Below are 18,719 nucleotides of genomic sequence, written 5' to 3'. Positions count from 1 at the left end.
GAAAACGAGGCTGCTCTGGTATTATACTGCTACAATCCTTATCTAGCAGCCTAAAAAGCTGCTTTCCCCCAGGCTTCAATTAACTGTTACCATATCATTGCTAATTCCTTTGTTAAAACACTGAGTTTCAACTGTCTTCCTAATAGCAAGTATATTGTTTGTGCCATACTGCCCTTGGAAATATTGATTAGATTTTCAACAAATAAATAAAAAAAAAGCCCTAGCTGTAACATGCACAACAAAAATTTGATTTTCAGGTGCAGCAGCCAATTATAACGCAAGGATCCACTGTTAGAAAGATAACTTTTGCGGGGCAGCAGCCTCCTTCTGTTTCAAAGGTAGCAGTTCTGTGCCCAAAGTGGCATTGCCGGTTACCAGCCTATTTCCCATGCAGGCATCCGCGAAGACAGCAGTAGCAGATATTTTGAGAGTGTCTATGGTGGAAGCTCAGATTGATACAAACATAGAACGTACGATAGCGGATCCCCCAAACAAGGCCATGTCCACTAGTAAGCTCGCTAGCGAAGCAGAGTCGTGTACCCAGGTGCCGAGGGTGACTGCAGTAGGGATGACGGCAACTTCCATCCCCCAGCAACAGACCTGTACAGAATCCGGTTCAAGTCCTCCTGCTGTTGGTCCTACTTTAAGAGAGAGGAAACTCGATGCGCAAGGAATACCTACAACAAACCAGTTTATACCCATTCAGAATATATCACAAAAGAAAGCTGAAGAGAGTTCATCAGAAATTGTTATCCAGGTAAGAGAAGACCAGAGCAAATAAGGCAAAGGTTGAGCAGCGCAAACTCGCGTCTAATGTGATGATAGCAACTGAACGACGTTCGAGTATATATTTTTTCCCCTTCCTCAGTTTTTGGTTGTTTTTCTGCTCTTATGCTTGCACTAGGTTACTACTTGAAAGCATGTCATTCTTAAGTTGAGCTCGAGTTTCTCTAGCATTATATCGTTCACTGTGTCCCCGGTGTCCTCCGTTATTTTTACGTTAAAACAAACCAAGCTCATCTAGTTTCACAAAGTACTTTCCTTTGAAATGCTTAAACACGTGACCGTCGCCGCTTACTGTGGAACTCATCTAGAGTTTTTTAGGGTGTTAATGGTACCTCTGAGTACAAAAGCAGCACAAAAAAAATTAAGTAGTGGGGTTCTGCTTACTGGGAAAGTTCAGCAGATAAGGTCGGGATTCAGAAGGAAGCTTAACTTCACTTACAACCAGTCTTACCGCTTCTGAGATAAAATTGCTATTGATCTTTAGCCGAACTGCTCTGAGTCGTTGCCTAACTGGTGATCAATATTATCATTGATTCTGCTGTCTTAAATATGCTCTTTTACGATGTAATACACGGTCAGAACGTCGACCGAGGAAGCATTTAAGTCATCTGAGGATTCATAGTGGTGTAATACAATTCTTTGTGGACGAGTTGGCGTTGTCTACGGTCACCCAAACGATAGCGTGGATGGAAATGGTTTTATTGTGTATCGTATTTGCGTTGCAGTGAAAATACTTCTGGGGTGGGAAAATAATTTGTGTACAGACTTTTCACGCTACTTTGTAAACTCTTCCCTGCGGCTAACTTCGCTTTGGTAGAAATCATCAATTTTGTACTCATTTTTAGTCCTCGTTTCCCTAAATAGAGAAAGGTAGATTTCCATTTTGCTTCAAATCTGTGTATTTTGAGAACCTGTACCGTTTATCGTTGGGGCATGCTGTGAGCTGTTTCAAAAGTAAAATAGTGCCTAGAATTTCGGTTGTGTAAAGCTGTAGGTTTAGTTCCTAGAACCTGTGAAAGCATAAGCCAGGACTAAATGGCTCAGATGCGTTGTGTTTCCTCGGCCTCTGCGCTGCCGCAGCTCTGAGCAGGGCCGGAGCTTGTATCGTATTGTATGCAAAAACCCCACGGCTAGTCCTTATATCTGAATGTCTCGTCTGACAAAGATAAGGAGAAATAAGGCTGAAGGAAGCGTTACCTCTGCTTTGCGTTTGAGGAGCGATGGGTGGTGGGCGTTGGTGGCTTAGCTGTTGGTTATGCTGTCACAGACCTTTCCTGAAGATCCAAGGCCAAGTACCTTGAGAGCAAGATTATTCAAATTTTCTCTTTCACAACGTAATCGGGTGAAAGGGTGCTTTGAAGCTTTAGCTAACATCATGTAATGCAAAACTTGCTCTTGGAAACCCAGTATCCCTTCTCCACAAGTACCTGCGCTTGCGCAGATGCCGTCACCTGTGAAAACTGAGTGTTAAAACTTACATCTTTTCTCTCTTTCAGACTATCCCTCACTATTCCATCCCTTGTCACTCCAGCTCCAACGTGGTAGTGGAACCCAGCGGGCTCCTGGAGCTCAACAACTTCACCAGTCAGCGCCTCGACGACGAGGAGACGGCGATGGAGCAAGATGTGGACAGTAGCACTGAGGACGGCACCGAGCCCAGCCCCTCTCGAAGTTCTGCTGAACAATCCTAAGGAATTGGGACACTGGAGTGCACTTTAAAATATCTTGGGATTTTGAGTGTCCAAGATGCCCTTGTATTGTGATGTCTTAGAGCACTTTGCCTATTAGAGTTGTTCATTGGACCCTTGAAGCATCAGTGTGTTTTAACAAGACGGTATTGCAAAAGCTGCATCTTAAAAATCGTTTCCAAAAAAAAAAAAAAAAAAAAAAAAGAGGATGTAGTTACTGAGATTTAGTAAACCTGTGACAGTGGAATGTACTCCTGTTAAAAAGCAAATCTGCAGCGAAATTCTACAGCTCGTGCTATTGAAGCCCTTGCCCAGATACTGAAACAGCTTTCAGTGAAAAGGGTTCGTTATTTTGCTGTGTCTTTTTGTTAGCTGTTGAGCAAAACACCATCAGAAAAAAAAAAAAAAAGAGAATGTTTAATAAATATTTGTATTTTTAAATAGCATGTGAGAGAAAAAGTGTCTCTGACAGTGCTGGAAAAGCCCCAGGAGTTTTGGAATTGGTTAGCTTTCTCGCACTTGTGCTCACTTAGAGTTAAGATTTTTCATAAGCCTAAAAATAGAGTTTATTTTTTTTAAATTCTTGTTGGTGAATGTTTGGGAATAAGCAAAATCACTAACTGGTAGCAAAGTGGATTTGCTCGTGGGTTTTCGTTTTCATGCTTTACAAGGAGCAGGGTAACGGTGTATGAGGCGTTTCTTTGTGCCGCGAGCGCATGAAATGCTCATCTACTCTAGTTAATCTTTGATTATTTATTTAAATAGAAAATTTAAAGTGAGGCCAAGTTGTTTAAAAAGCTCCTGTGAAACAGGCAGGCGTGTTAATTCTAATACAAACGGGGCGGGGGTGGGTGGGGGATGTATTTTGCTATAATTCAGTTTTTCAAAATTGGGGATAAGTGGTTCAGCATCTTTCAAAGCTGAACCTCTGAATTTAGACGTGAGCTAAGGCTTTTAAAAAATCTGTATTTTACTCTTACATGCTGTTTTTAAAGTGACCGTTTTGGGAGTTTCAAAGCCTAAATCGGTATACAGTGGTAGGTGTCGGAAATTAGCCTTATGACTTGGCTTGTTGAAGCAATACATTGGGGTTTTGTGATAGTTACAAGCCACAGAGAGAGGTTTGGGTTCAGATGGGATAAGGGAACCGGTTTTAATACATTCTGCTAATGAAGACAATACTTTTTTTTTTCCAAATGTATATAAAAGACACGTTTTTAACTGTTTTGTATAGATTTCATTATAAATAACTAAGCATTTTAAGACTTTGACATATCATTTAATTGTATATACATCTATCAGCCTAACTGCCCACTTTTTGGTGCTGAAGTGCTACTGTAAGTAGATTTCATCCAAAGTCTAATACAGCTTTTTGCGTCAGTCTTTTTTTTTTTTTTTTTTTTTAAAGCTGTGATTTTACTGTTGATATTGTAGTTAAGAATTAAATTCCAACTAGAGGAATTCAGAAACTAAAAATACAAAACCTAAAACACCACTTATCTTACTTGTCCTGAGTATCCGCCCGTGTGGAACATGCAGTAACCCCTAGATGGTGCTGTTGGTTTTCAGTCTAACCTCAGTTATTTTATAAATCAAGTCCCTATGACTTTCATACCCTTTTTCCCCTCTTGTTTTCCTTTCCATCAGCATTCGTCCCTAAATAATGTAGTTTATTATGGCGGAGAAGCATCCTGATAAATTCCTCGTGCAAATGCTGGAATAGTGGGGTAGGGAGCTAATTATTTTTGCGTTGCCTTTACGTTGGAGTAAGTATTGGTTTGGTTTCTGCTGTAGTTAGTGCTCAGGATAGAAGAGAATAATATATATATGAAATGAAACATACCCTATTTCTTCCTCTAGTAAGAAAAAAAACCCCAACCCTACCAGTCTGACATTGTAGGTGGTTCAGGATTTCATAGCTGTTGGGGAGCTTTTACTCTTGTTTCAGTGAAGTAACGGTGACCGACAAGAGCGACCAAGTTCCAATCTAAGTCCTGAAGAGTTCCACGCTGCCACAGAATGGCAAAAAGCGACTTAATACACATTTTACCGCCAGCGGGATCGGAGCGTCCGTTGTGCTGCGCGGATGCCGGCGTAAGGCACGGGCCGCAGTTTTCCGTACGCGGTTATGAGAAGCCCAAAGCAGATGACGCGCAGTCCTGCTGGCTTCTGTCAAATTTTCATTGCCTTGCAGTATTTTGAGTGTCCCTGGCATATCTAGGAGTGAGAGGCCGTGAGAATATAAAGCAGAGCAAGATTTCTAAGCGCTTTTGCCCAAGATCTTTGCCTTGATTTGTGGTATGAGGTTTAGGTGAATGTATTTGCTCTCTCCAGCCAAAAAGAGGTACTAAGAAATGGCAGAAGGTGAATTTGATGCTCCTGCTGCGTTAAGTCTGTTACTGAGTTCTGGTTCCATTTATTTACGTAAGATTTTGGTTGCGTCTTTAGTGGCGACCTTACAGCGAAGGTACGAGCAGCTACAGCGAACTGTGTGACGGTTCCTTGAAGACAGCAAATCTCTTAAAAACACAAAAGCTTTCGGTGTTGCTGTGCGAGGCAAATCGAAGCCCGCGGTGGGGGTACCGAGGGGTCGCGCCAGAGCTTCAGAAGGATTTTTGTAATCGGTGCGTTCATTCTTCAGACTCCTCCCGACGCTTTCCCAAACTGAGCTGAATTTTTTCATTCTCTTAATTAATCCATCTGTTCCAGCACTTCTCCATATGAATACCTTTAATAATAAGGAACATACAAGATGAGCTAAAATTTAGGGTCAAGATGTTAATTTTTTTTCCTAGTTACTTGATTTTTGAGAACAGCTGTAAGAAGACATGCTCGGAGCATCTGGCCATCTCCCCCTTTCCACGAGCTCCAGGCAGCACTGCCTGCTCCTTGCCCTGCCCTGCAGATGTGCAGATTTTTCATACTTGCTTCATCCTGCTGCAGCCACGTATCCGCTCCTCGCAGCCTTATAAATATCACTGAGCTGCTAAAAATAAATCATCAGTGTGCAAAGACGTTTGCATAACGCTTCTCCCTAATGAGCTGCAGCTCCCTGAAATGAATTCGACGTCCCTCGGAATAGAAGGAAGGTGAGCTCTGGTGGTGACGATAGTCTGTGGTACCAGGAACGAGCATGTTCTAGGCTTGTAACTTAGGAGGAAGCTGTGGGTGAATTGGAGAGCAAGTCAAGCAGCATTAAAGGGTCGCTTTGAATTCAGCATTTCAGCAAATGTGCTCTGGCACTGCGGTAGGGCATGCATGAACTTTCAAAAAAGGATGCTAAGAAAGTGAAATGAAACTGGAGGAAGTACCGGAAAGGTGGGGAGGGGGGGCATTTTGGGCGCTCTGAAGATGCGTGCAGTCGCCGGGGACGGCGTGTTTCCTGGAAGGATCTGACCATCAGGGTAAAAATTATTTTCAGCCTCAGTCTTTCTCCCGCTGAGGAAATGAGCTTTTGAAATTTCGGGACAAAATAGAAAAACAGCAGCTACTTGCAGCTGTGTCGTCTTACACGTGGGGGACCCGTCGAGCAGGATGCATGACTAAATCGTTGGGATTTAAAAAAACAACACCTAAGACCTTTAAAAAATCCAAAGTCAGGGAAACTGAAGGCTACATGCTTTTGTCTCTAGTGTATAACTCGTTCCTGAAGTGGATGGGTTTCCCAGATGAAGGGGGTCGTGCACCCCCATAGGTACCCTGCGAAGGCAGATGTTCAATCCCGAGAAGACTCTGGTCATAATTTAAGATAAGGAGCTACAAAAATCAGACTATTTAGACGTTTGCCTGTATTGGAAAAATAGCATGTTTAGCACCTGTGTGTCTGTGCTGGGCTCAGGACTTGCTCCTTTCCCTGGGTTTGGTGTAAACGGTGAAGAGGATGACTAGCAGCCTGTGCAGAGTTTCCTTCCATGCTCTGGGGCTTAGCGGTTTCCCCTACCCAAAGTCCGTCCTGAAACCTGCTGCCCTCTGAATCTGGCTCCTTCCAGTAGAAATGCAACACACGGCTTATGATAAATTTAGAGCTTAACATAGTTTATCGAAGAGAAAGTTAGGGAAGAAGTACTTTGAGATGTATTTGCGCTTCCTATGCGAGAAGAAATTGTCCTTAGGAGTGTTTTAGAGGGATTAGAAATGGAAAGGCAGAGGGCACGAGAGGGCGTTTCAGGGGCTTTGGGCATTATAGAGGCACAGAAATGGAAACTTGAGAAAAATCAATCGTAAGACTGAGGATAATTAGGGTTACCATGTGTCATGTTTTCTGTCAATTGGCGTCCTTTCTCCCCTGCGAGCGCAGAGGCTGCAGCTGGAAATCCAGTGACCTCCTGTCTCAGGGAGTGGCAACGAAAATAGGCAGTTGCAGGGGTGTCTTAAGGCTTTAAACTATGAAAAGAAAGATAGTGCGTGGTGGTACCTTGAGGCAGCTGGAGCTATGACTGGCAGGTGGAGGTGACTGGGGTCGTGAATGACTTGTGGCAGTGGGTTGGTTTTCACTGTACTTGGGTGAAAAGTTGCTGAGGGGTCAAAAATAGGACGATGAGGACGTGGGAACTTGTTCATCGTTTCTGGAGAAAGGGGTCTTTGATTTATTTGGGATAGGAAAGGTATTAAGAGGTTTTTAACCATTGGGGACCAAAGAGTAACAGCACGGCCTTGAATGAGTTTTGGAGCCCAGGACTGTTCGAATTGTCCAATAAATACTACTCCAGGTAGGTCCTACTCAAAACTTAGTCCAGTACTTGGCTGTTTTTGCAAACCAGATTTTTTTGTGATGATGTTTTTCTCTGTTTTCCACCCCTCAGGAAGTTTTTAGCAGTTTTGAAATTTTCTGGGATCCCATTTTCTGCAGCTGCCTTTATTAGATGGATTTTGTCATAACATATCACCTAACTGGAGGTGGGGAATTAGGACCGGGGGCTCTGTGTGTTACCATTGAACCTTTCAGAGGGTGTCAGGCACATCAGCCAGTCTCACATGTGGGATTTAGACTCCCTAGAATGGTTTGAGTTGGAAGGGACCTCTAAAGATCATCTAGCCATGTCACCTGAATGCCCAAACTACCTAGCGTGAATCCTCTGGGATGGAGCTTTTGCTAAAACTTTGAGACCCTAATTTATTACTCGTTGGTGCAAACGCTGTTCAGGAATCACGGTCTTCTATGGTAACAAATCCAGCTTTTCGCAGCTGTCAGCCAGGACTGTCCCGGAGGCTCGTAGGACTCGGTACTTTGGGACTTCCTTCACGTCAGTCTCTACCGGAGGCCAACGAAAGACTCCAAAAGTCTCTTTGCCCAGGCTTTTACTGCTGTTATGGACGCTGCTCTTTTTAATATGTACATATGGAGCATATAACAGGCTGGTTGTGTCTAGAGATGACAGCGAGGCCGTCACTGCTGCCCTGTAGCCGTCACCATGGCTGTTGACTGTCTCCGTAAGCATAAACCCTTTAAGCTGGATGTTTGGTCAGGCCAGACTTTTCCTGGAGACTCGTTAACCCTTAACTGCCAAGTTACTCTTCGATATTGCAGATGTTCTTAAAAAGCAAAGCAAGTCAACGGGCAGGGTGTCTTTTGCTTGGTGTCTGTTTCAGGTCTCTGTTTTTCTAATTCTCTTTGTTCCCAGGAAGGTGCTTTCCCCGTGAGTTTAGTTCAGACCTGTAATCTGCTCCGGTATCTCCCATCCTTCCTGCAAGAAGATGACGTTGTGTATAACTGCCATAATTCCCATGGAGATAATGGGATTTGCTTGCATCCTTTCCTTGCAAGAAACGTCTCGGTGCCTGAGCCCTCAACACAGCAAAAGGCTGGGAGCGGTTCTTCGTGCGCCCACGTGGCCAGTGAGGTTGGCAGGATCCTCCGGCGATCGTCCAGTCCAGCCCTCTTGCTCAAAGCAGGGTCAGCTGGGGCAGGCTGCTCAGGACCACGTCCAGCTGTGGTTTTGGAAATCTCCCGTGATGGAAACTCCGCGACCTGTTCCAGTGTTTGACCACCCGCACATTCTTCTTTTTTTTTTTTTTCCCCTAGTATTTAAGTGGAATTTCATCCTTTTGAGTCTATGCCCGTTATCTCTTGTCCTTTCCTTGGTTACCACTGAGAAAAGTCTGGCTCCATCTTTACACCCCCATCAGGTATTTATACACGTCGAGGGGATCCCTGTTCAGCCTTATACCCAGAAACCTGAATGGCTGAAAAAACAGTGATATAAAATACTTTGAGAAATCGCTCCTGGTTTAAGTTTCAATAACCTGGCCCAAGGCATGACGCCTGTCTTGGGATGTTTGGCTTCTGTCCCCGCTGCTGGGAAGATTTCAACCGCAAGCGATGCAAAATCTGCTGCTTTCAGGGCTCTGGGAAATAAACGCAGTTATAACCATTGTCGAGGCAGCTTGGAGGGATGGTAGCCATGGGCTTTTGGGAGTGTGAAAATAATACCAGGAAATAGTTTGAAATTATACCCAGAGAGGCTGGAATAAGATTTTCCTGTGGTGTGTCACGTGGAGATGATCTGCCTCCTCCAGAGTCAGGATCAGGCACTTTCCATGGGGTGTCCACATGTCCCAAAGACTGCAAAAAACAGGACTTTGTTCAAGGTTATGAATTTATCCAGAAATTAATTTCTCCCAGAGATACAAGAACTCGTTATTTTATGGGGTTTTATTTATTTTATTCTTTGCTGGGTTGGGGTTCTTTTTTTGTTTGTTTCCTGTCAAGGTTTTTTTTTTTTTTACTTTGTTTGAACTAAATGTCACAGTGAGATGTCATAGCAAGCCTGGGCTATTTATAGCGGAAAGCAGCAGTATCTTGACTTTCAAAGTCTCTAGCACAGAATTAAAAGTGCAACTTTTCTGGTCAGGAAATGGCAAAGGTTTGTTTTGAAATAAGCAGTAAGAGCAGAGCCTGTAGTATAAACAGCAGCTCTGGGGGACTGTGAGGGAGGGGAGGTGCCTTTCTGGACACCGGGTCTGCGTAAAGTGTTACTGATCCTGAGCCAAAAGTGATTATTTTTTTTTTTTTTCCTGCGGTGATTGCCTTTCTCCTTGTCCTGACAGGTGGTAGAAGACGGCGTTTTTCCCTCCGTAGTCACACCTTTGGGACTTTGTCTCCTTTCGTCACTTTGCAGCCCTTCTGCTGATCGCATCTGCTGAGAAGGGTGGGCACAGGAAGGAAAAAATGCAAGTTCTTTCCATCTATCGTCGCAGTGAAGAGCGGACGTGTCTTACCACTGCAGCTGGGAACGTGGCTGCTTCACGTTCGCTCGATCGTGTTGTTTTAGATCAAAACGTAGAAGTTATCTACGAGTTATTTGAATAATATGCTACGTCAATGGTCCACGGTGGTAGGAAGAACTGTCCTCCGTTGCCGTCTCTCCTCTGACGCTTAGCAAATTCTGCAGTCCCCCGAGCGCAGCCTGAACTCGGGAGTTAAAGGGCATCCTTAAGGGGCATCCCAGCCTAGCAAGGGGTGAGCGTGGAGGGTCTGCAGAGCAGGAAGAGCACGATCCCACTGCGGCTGAAGTGAAAATCCAACATAAAGGGCCAAGACAACGAAGCGTTGCTTCAACAGCTCTTAAAAAAATGTTTGCTCTCGGCGTACATGAGTTTCGCGTGTTCTCAAAGCGTGAGGGGGGCATCCCCTTCCCATCCCATCTGGCCGTTTTTCTTAATATGAGGATGGTAGTAATGAGATAAGAAAAATCCCCTTTAAAGCAGGCTGTCTAGCTAGAAATTTATCTGTTGGTTTTTTTTTTTTCCCAAAAACAAATTAGTTATTTAATTGGAAAATAGAGCCTACTCTCTATTCAGAGGCACTACAGTTGCTTTTTGTAATAAGTTAAAATAGGAACATGTGAACTCATTAGGAAAAAAAAAAAAAAAAAAAAGAAAAGAATTGACCTAAATTGTGGCTAAAATCCTTTTGGGAATGAAAAGGTTTCTGTTCAATTGTTTTTCGTGTGTGCTCTGTTTTCTGTTTTTTTCTCCTTGGTTTGTTTTGGACGTGAAATAGAAATACTATATTGGTTTGAGAAGAGGTTAAAAACAGCATGAGAACAAACCACAAGAAGTAGGAAGTCGCACAAGTTTAGTGAGAACAAAGTTTCGTAGCTGCAGTGTTCCCAGAAATAGGGATATTTGTTTTCCTCTCCTGACTCGTGCTCGTACGTTCTCCCTGCAGCCACATTTGGACGGCGGTGACGCCAGGCACGAACAAAGCGCTGTTGTGAGCTCCCACTTTCTACTGTCTCTTAATGTTAAAGAAGTGTCCGGAGAAGGATTTGGGTGCTCAGAAATGTTTGTTTCAACTGCATCGATCTACAGCTGGATGCAATAGCTGTTAGCGAGCACTGTGCAGCCTTCTCGTTTTGCATGAAAATGTATAATAGAGATCCATGGGTGACCACGGCATGGTTTTAGCTCTGATTTACGGCTCCTGCTTAAACCTACTATGTAAATGTGCAACATGCAAGCCCAGAAGTTCTAATTTGAGAACTGGAGGGCTGCCTTCCCTGAAAAGCAGTGATTTTGGTCAGGATCGAGCCTGGCTAGTTTTGCCTTGAGGACACACAAACTCCTTTGGTTGCTGATGTTGCTTCAGTGCCTCCTTCTGAATTTGTCCTGAGGGATGGACACGTTCTCCAGCAATAGGTGGGATTGAGGAAAGCAAAGTCACAATAAAGATCTGCCAAAGCATGGTAAGAAAAAGACCCAGGAAGGTGCTGCAGACCAGAGCTGGCTGAGTACTGAGAACACAGGATAGAGCTTTATTACAAATCGTTGTAAATAATTGTTAGGAAGTCAGACCGCTATTAGTGCGTGGACTTGGCGAGCAATTGCCTGGCCTGAGCAGCCACTGTGAATGTACCATGGGGCTTGGAGTTACTGCTGGATTAGGGTTAGCACAGGTGCTTTATGGAAGATTATTGTGGCCATGTTTGGAAACGAAATAGGAACCTCCAGCTGAAATCAGCTGGGGTTGGGGAATGGGGGTTGGAAGCTTTGAAGATGAGGGTAAATGTAACCTGGATCATTTCGATTCTCTCAATCAAGGTGCAGGAAGACACAAGGACAACCTCTGTCCCTGGAGCTTTAGTCCCCTTGCAGGAGTTGAGCAGAAGTGATCTGGAAATTGCTTGCCTTGGGCGTATGTGGTATCCACAGATGGTGAGTGGGACGTGGGAAACGGTGGTGTGCAGATGCCGGCAGGACAACTGAAGGGGAACCACCGAAATCCCCTACTGAGAACTGCAGCTCCTGTTATGGTGAGACATGGTTTGTACGCACGTGGTTGGTTTGGGGGTGGCACACTTGTTTGCAAAGCTATCAATGGCTCTGAAAGTAAAATAAAGTTATGAGGTTCCTGACTGGGGTGGACTAAGCGCTCCATTACCTCATTCCTCCTCACCTTCCACCCTTAGAAATTTTAAATTCCCCAAATTCATTCTAAAGGCTACTGAAAATCACTTTTCCTGTCAGACAACTTCCTTATGAGAGTTGAGGTTTGTTTTCATCACAAATCACACCCTTGTTCTTGGTTCTGACAGAAAGGATATCCTTTGTGTGGTTGCCAAAGGACTTCACGTTTTTCCTTTCCCTTCTTCTTTGTCCTTTTCTTCCCGGACTTTGTGGTCATGCTACAGTAGTCTCTGCAGGTCAGAGAGTAGCAGGATGGCTGTAACATAATGAATGGATGTTTTCAGGTCAAGTCTAAGGGAAGTTCCCCTTGTAAGTCACCAAGAAATTCCTTAGTTGGTTAGGATGGCTGTGGAAAAGCATGGGCCCACTTCCTCGCCATAGGCCTAGATGATCTGGATTCCCAGGTCTTGGAGACTGCCACCCAGAATAGAGGCTTGTTGTGGGATGGGAGACTTGGGAGGAGTGTGCGTGGCTTGCTGACTGCCTGGCACAAAGCAAGACGTTGACTTGAGCCCTCCATTTATTATATTCCACCCATCCTGCTCATCATACTCTTCGTTGTTGGGTGTGCATCCCTTGAGGCCACCAAACCGCAGCAAGAAGCCCAATGAAACAAGGGTGGTCTCGCTCCTGCAATTCACGGTGTCTGGTGTGACTTGTCCCGCGGACTTGTCTTCTGCTTCCCTTGGCCAGACGCGTTGTGTATTGCAGGGCAGTAAGCAGTAACTTATGTTAACATAACACTCACTATTGCTGCTGTTGGAGTCTTGCCAAAAATATTGTTAGGTTTATTTGTCAGATTTTAATACCAAAACATAAATAATCCAACCCAAGAGAGCTCAGTGTAGATACCTTCTGGTTGGCTTGGCAGGGACCCAGCCTAGCTGTGTGTTGACACAACACGCTCCATGCTGAGCATGGTGTCTTGGCTACGGTCTTGTTCCTCTGAGTTTGTGGCAGTGATGTTGCCGCTTTGCTGTCGTCGTGTGTTCGAATTCATCCTGTTCTTCCACAAACCATCCTGTTTTGAAAAGTTTCTTCTTAATGGTAGTGCCTTGTGCTGATCCATCTTCTCCCGACCGGAGGGGAGTCACCATGGAGGATGCCTGTGAAAGAAACTAGGACTTGCTCCTGCTCCCTCTCCCCCACAGTCTTGAGTTAGCACACAATTTTACCCACAATTTTAATTAGAATCGTAGAATCTCAGAATGTCCTGAGTTGGGAGGGACCCACAAGGACCATCAAGTCCAACGCCTGTCCCTGCACAGGACACCCCAAATTCACACCGTGTCTCTGAGGGCCTTGGCCAAGCGCTTCTAGAATATCGCCAGGCTGGTGCTGTGATGCCTCCCTGGGGAGCCTGTGCCAGGGCTCCACCACCCTCTGGGGGAAGAGCCTTTCCCTAATGCCCAGCCTCACCCTTCCCTGGCACATCTCCCTGCCATTCCCTCGGGCCCTGGCGTTGGTCACCAGAGAGCAGAGACCAGCCCTGCCCCTCCTCCTGCCCTCGGGAGGGAGCTGCAGAGCGCCATGAGGCTGCCCTCGGCCTCCTCTGCTCCAGGCTGAAATTTTCCATTACTATTTAGGTGGCACCAGCCTCTTCTGAATTATGTAGGATACTGCTGGTTTGTGATTATCAAAAAGCAAGGAGTCCTTGAAGTTTCTAATGTCCATGACAATGAGGAGATCAGGGCCATGTGTATCATGAATGGGTTAAATCAAGAAGCTGAAAGCCTTGGTTACTTTGGATTTCCGTGGGTTTCTGTGCTACTGCTTCAACTGCTGTTTGGTTTTTGGTTCAGCTACTGAGAATTTATTGTTTCATAAAAAAAAAAAAAAGAAAACAACAAAAAAAAATTGTTTTGTCAAAATAATAGAACTTGATTATAATGGAAGCAGAGAAAGACTGCTGTTTAGGAAAGACTGACTCGTTTAATTGAATGCTTCATTTCTGAAACATGAGCCCATGATGTTGTATGTTTTTATGGATCCTGAGCTGGCAGAAAACATACACAGGCTTTAAATTACACAGATGATCTCTCCCCCCTGCTCCCAAAACATATACTTATTGACGTAAAAGGCAAATCAAAGGGTCAGGTGTCTTTATCAGGCGCCACCTGCGTGAAGCTCTCTAGGAATGAAGCCAGGCTCTGCAGCCATGCTGCAAGCTCGCTCTCGTTTTGCAGGAGCGTAAACAACCCTGTGCAGATGTTTCGCAGCGAACCCGAGTCAGGACAGCGCAAACTGCATCCCGCTGTAAACACAGTTTCCTGTGAAGAACAATAATGCTTAATCATTTTTTTATGTTGCAGTTTGGGCTTGGTAGGCAGGCTAGTCTCCTTCATGATCACTTGACAAAGGAAATAGCTCAAAAAAATCAAATTACTACCAGAAAACCCCAAAATTCTTTACGCTGGTCACGCCATGTACCATGACGTTATAAATATGAATTCTTCTCTTCTTTCCCAGACTCAACTGGAAGAGAGAAATGATGCTTTTTGCCAATATGCATTTAGTTCCTTATTCTGCCATTCATGCCGCGACATGTGAAGTGAAGTCCAAGAGCGAACAAAAAAAGGTCCGGTGAAAGCTCAGTTTAGTTCTTTATATGGTTTTTTTTGCAACACTTAAAGGCCAGCATTTTATAGGTGATACGCAAAGGAATCGAAAACCTGTTAGTATTCTTTTCAGAAGCATCTCAAACAGGCTGTTCTCCAAAGTCCACGGGTGAAGAAACTGCGATGGGATTAAGTTCCCTGGTTAAAATATTTATGGAAAATCCTCACTTATTTGTCCCTATCAGAAGGAGGAAGGATGGTAGTTTCCTGTAGTGGAATAAAGTGCTTATGTTAACCACTGAAGGCAGTGTATATAAGAGAAATGAGGACTGGAGGGAGTGCAAGCAGTGAAATCATAATTAATTCCTGCCCGTAAACAGCAATTTAACTTTGCTTAGGATAGCAGCTCTCCTGGTGAACACCAGAGGGTTTTTTGAGAAATGGAACTGAGCAAAGATACTATTCCCTGATATTCAATCCCATGCGCTTTCTGTTATATTCTAACGGTCTCTAAGGACAGGTGCTGGAAACCCTAATAAAGACCCCATGGCAGGGCAAATCCGTGGGGCATCCTGTAGGGAACCAAACACAAACTTGCTGTGAGTCATGGGGATGTCATGGTTTGTGTCCTGGTGTTTATTAATTTTCCATGGTTGCCATCCAGCTTACGTCTCCGAGGGTAACGTAAAACACCGGTGGAAGAGGAAAATTAAAATCTCCTATTTATGGAGAAGCAGGGATGGGCATCCGTAGCGGGGGAAGATTAATTCTGACTCTTGCATAGATGATGCATTTCCCATACTCTGCTTTTTCAGGTGGACTTTCATAATAGCGATTCTAAGCACGAAAGCCTTTTGCTGAAGTAAGGAAGACCGTATGGCATCCAAGTGACTAGGAGATCATCCAGCAATGGTCGATTTTGTATCGGTACTAAGCAGCCAGTCTGAAAACCACAAGGGAGTGCTTCTGTGTCGGGGTAAATGCATTACCCTCACCAAGCTGTTCAGATGGTGAGAAGCACAGCTGGGAAGCCTGCGCCTTCCAGGTCAGGAAGGACGCAGAAGTCCTTTTCACGCAGCCTATGGCAAAAAACCCATCGATGGCCTTAGTGGACTAATATCTCGCCTCCCATCCCTGGAAACATTCCAGGTCAGGCTGGACGGGGCTCTGAGTGACCTGATCAAGTTGAAGATGCCCCTGCTCACTGCAGGGGGTTGGGCTAGATGGCCTCTGAAGGTCCCTTCCGACCCAAACCACTCTGTGATTCTCATCAGGACCCATCCCACTACCCTCTTACGAGCTGACCCAACGGTGCTATGCACGGAGCTTTTATCCCAGGTTATGGACATATATAATGATGTATTTTTTCCAGTGGAAAACTTTTATAAGAACAAGGTGATTTTTTGTGTGTGGTGTGTGTGTGTGAAATTTCTCTCTCTCCTCTATTAGTGTTTTTCTTATCCTCGGGCCTTTCATCTTGAATAAATACCAGCAGGTTGCTGACCAGCTTCCCTCCTTTGGGGAAAACATGCCTTTGTGGTGAAGATGCTGAACTAGGGCTCACATCATCTGGGTTAGACAGTCTTCATGACCCCAGGCAAATGCGTTGGGGCATCTCCCTACTCCACAGGGTAGCGTAAGGATAAAATCCATTTGTGATTCTGAGTTGCTTGGATACTGTGTGGACGTAGGGCTAAATAAAAAAATAAACACACAGAAAAAAGCATCTTCTAGAGTTTTCCCTCTGGTCTCCAGCCCTCCTTATGTAATTAAGCGACCCCTGTGTCTTTGCTTGGGCTTGCCATCCCGAGCTGCCGCTCTCGCTGCTCGTCTGGTGTCCTCGCTCAGCAGCTCCCCACAGGGCCCTGCAACTTCTCTCCCTAATTGGCAGCTCCTACTTGGCAAATCATCGCCCTTTTCCAGCAGGATTCCTCCCTTCCCTGCAATGTCCCTGGGTGATGCCTGAACACTAAAACACCAACCGATGCCGTCTTCCAGGGCTTTCCCCGCACCCTCTCCTCGGAGGAAGCCTGTGCTGTTGATAATAAGCAGTGCTTATTTTTAGCCTTATCTTGCTATTAGGTTATAGTGTTTATATATATATATATATATATAAATAAAATCTTTATTATCTAATTCCAGGCCAAGATTATGAGTTAGACTGAAGAATCCTTAAAAGTCATGGCTACAACTATACAAATATTACCATGCAGCGATGCCTGAAGGCTGGTCATGGTCTTTGTGGTTCTGATATGAGATGAAGTATTTTGCAGGGCTTGACTAAGAGCATTTGGCTGGGTTCAAAGAGGGTGAACATCCATCAGCCCACATTGATGGCCACAGAGCTACGCCAGTGTAAACCTGCTCAAATGAGCCTCAATTCCAATTAATTATATGCTGAGATTTATTTTCAAATCAGAAGAAAATTACTTGTTTCACCTTAAGTTTTATTGTGCATGTGCTTTCTCTGTAGAATAATACAGACTTTTCAACGCTATTAGCCAGAAGCCAGGTTTGCAGCTCTTCTAGCAACACAAATCTCTCAGGAAGATGCTCTTAGTCATATGGCTTAGTTTTTGGTAGTCCTGCAAGGAGCAGGGAGTTGGACTTGATGATTCTTATGGGTCCCTTCCAACTCAAGATAGTCTATGATTCTATGATGAATAAATATATATAGGTAGAGAGAGAGTGGCGTACATCAGCTAGCAACTGGTTAAATGTACTGGAAAGCACATGACAGTAACTCCTTGCTTCTACACCGGAACCGCCGTGGTTCACACAGCTCAGCAGCCAATGATGCCGAGATGCTCTTGGGAGCATTTGCAGCATTTGGGCTTTATTAGCTGCTGGTAACATTCATTTTCCTTCCTCCTGGCCCCAGCATCAAGGCTGTGCTTGCAAAGGCAGCGGGTCAGCCAGAATCATTCTTCACTGTGGTGGAATATAGGGATGTTAAGAACAGATGCGTGTTGTAACTTGAATTTACGGGGAAGAGCAATCTAGGTGCTGATGTTGTATGCAAGATACAGCAGCTGCTGCCATATGTTCTGCTAAACCATTTGCTGAGGGTGGCTGGGCAATCGCTGAGTACGCTTGCAGTGATGGAGTTCTTAAAGCATCCTTCAGTGGGGGTCTAGAATTGTAAGCAGCCTTTCCCTCTATTCCCAAATGATCTTCTCACTACATAGAAGGTCAGGAGGTTTCACTTCAGTAACTAAGAACTGAAGGTCATTATGGATTCCTCTTAGTTTTCAACAACCGCTTTTATCCTTTCTATCTCGCTCTCTGCTCTCCTGACTTACGGCAGTACACGTGCTCCCAGTAGCCCGACTTCATGGGCTACAACTCTCCGGATAAGCCAACTGTTTGGTCAGAGCATGGTCCTGACTGTGGTCCTGTGGTTGTCAAGACCGTAACTCTTAGCACAACACTTGCTGTCAGTGCAAAGCAATGTGAGATGCTTATTCACAAATCTGGGCACGTGCTTTAGAGTAAATTCCTCCTGGATGGAAGCAATGAAGCAAAACCCAGCTGTTTGCTCAAATGTAGCTGCAAATAATAATTTATTTAGAGTACAAAGCAAAATCTCACTTCAGAATCAATCTCTTCACGTTGCTGGGTTCTTTGTTTTGGGCTTTCAATGCTAAACTTCACATCTTAGCCGGTCCTCCTCATCCTTTTGTAGCTCATCATAAATACACTGCAGTGAATTTCATTTATTAAATAACATTTGTAGACTAGCATAGATGTGAACAGTATTTTTACAGATTACAGATAAGACGTACTCCCTGTCTAGGAGACTTTGAAATCTAAAGTAGTCAGGTTAAACACATGGCAGATCATGAGAAAATATTTCATCGTAAGGATTATCTGGGGTTACTAGTGATTAGAAAAGAGGAGTGCTGCTTGGAGAGCTGAATTTTAAGCAGTGCTTTGAAGAAAAGAGGACGTTTGACAGATGAATACAGGGAAGGGGCAAAGGCACAAGGCCAAGAATGTGAAGAGACAAAAAAAAAAGAAATCAGATGAGAAGATAGAGATAAGCCAGTGCGCTGTGAAATAACGGACTAGGTCTTGGTCCTGGCAGGAAAAACTCAAGTTACAAAGACTGGGGAGCAGTGCAGGTAGAGAAGGAGAAGTCATAGGACAGCTGTGATTATAATTTCAAGTGTGTGGCTGCATACTGTGTGCGGTCTTGGTCTCCAAGAGGGAAGTGTGGACTAGGGAATGAAAGACAAGAGCAAGCGATGTGCTGCGGCAAAGACAGGGAAGGAGGAAA

The 18,719-nt window shown here is 44.5% G+C and overlaps 1 protein-coding gene and 1 long non-coding RNA gene across 3 annotated transcripts in view; both read left to right on the top strand.

Annotated features, from left to right (window-relative positions):
• Nucleotides 1-3,969, top strand: part of EMSY (EMSY transcriptional repressor, BRCA2 interacting) — a 40,863-nt gene extending 36,894 nt beyond the window's left edge. Inside the window, 3 exon segments of the mRNA XM_064441529.1 lie at nucleotides 258-339; nucleotides 342-757; nucleotides 2,283-3,969. Of these exon segments, the coding sequence (XP_064297599.1) occupies nucleotides 258-339; nucleotides 342-757; nucleotides 2,283-2,477 (693 nt within the window). The 3' untranslated portion in view covers nucleotides 2,478-3,969.
• A 1,908-nt stretch (nucleotides 3,970-5,877) lies between these two features.
• LOC135311585 (uncharacterized) lies at nucleotides 5,878-16,660 on the top strand. Of its 2 annotated transcripts, XR_010371247.1 has the most exons (4): nucleotides 5,878-11,161; nucleotides 11,517-11,728; nucleotides 14,352-14,460; nucleotides 15,256-16,660. It is a non-coding gene; the product is annotated as an uncharacterized LOC135311585 (long non-coding RNA). The 2 variants fall into 2 exon arrangements; XR_010371246.1 differs by lacking the exon at nucleotides 14,352-14,460 and having other exon boundaries at nucleotides 15,256-16,658.
• The last annotated feature ends 2,059 nt before the right edge of the window (nucleotides 16,661-18,719 follow it).

The sequence above is a fragment of the Phalacrocorax carbo genome, chromosome 1, assembly GCF_963921805.1.
Source record: "Phalacrocorax carbo chromosome 1, bPhaCar2.1, whole genome shotgun sequence".
Lineage (NCBI taxonomy): Eukaryota > Metazoa > Chordata > Aves > Suliformes > Phalacrocoracidae > Phalacrocorax > Phalacrocorax carbo.
The sequence above is the reverse complement of the archived record's forward strand: the minus strand, read 5'-3'. Positions and strand labels throughout refer to the sequence as shown.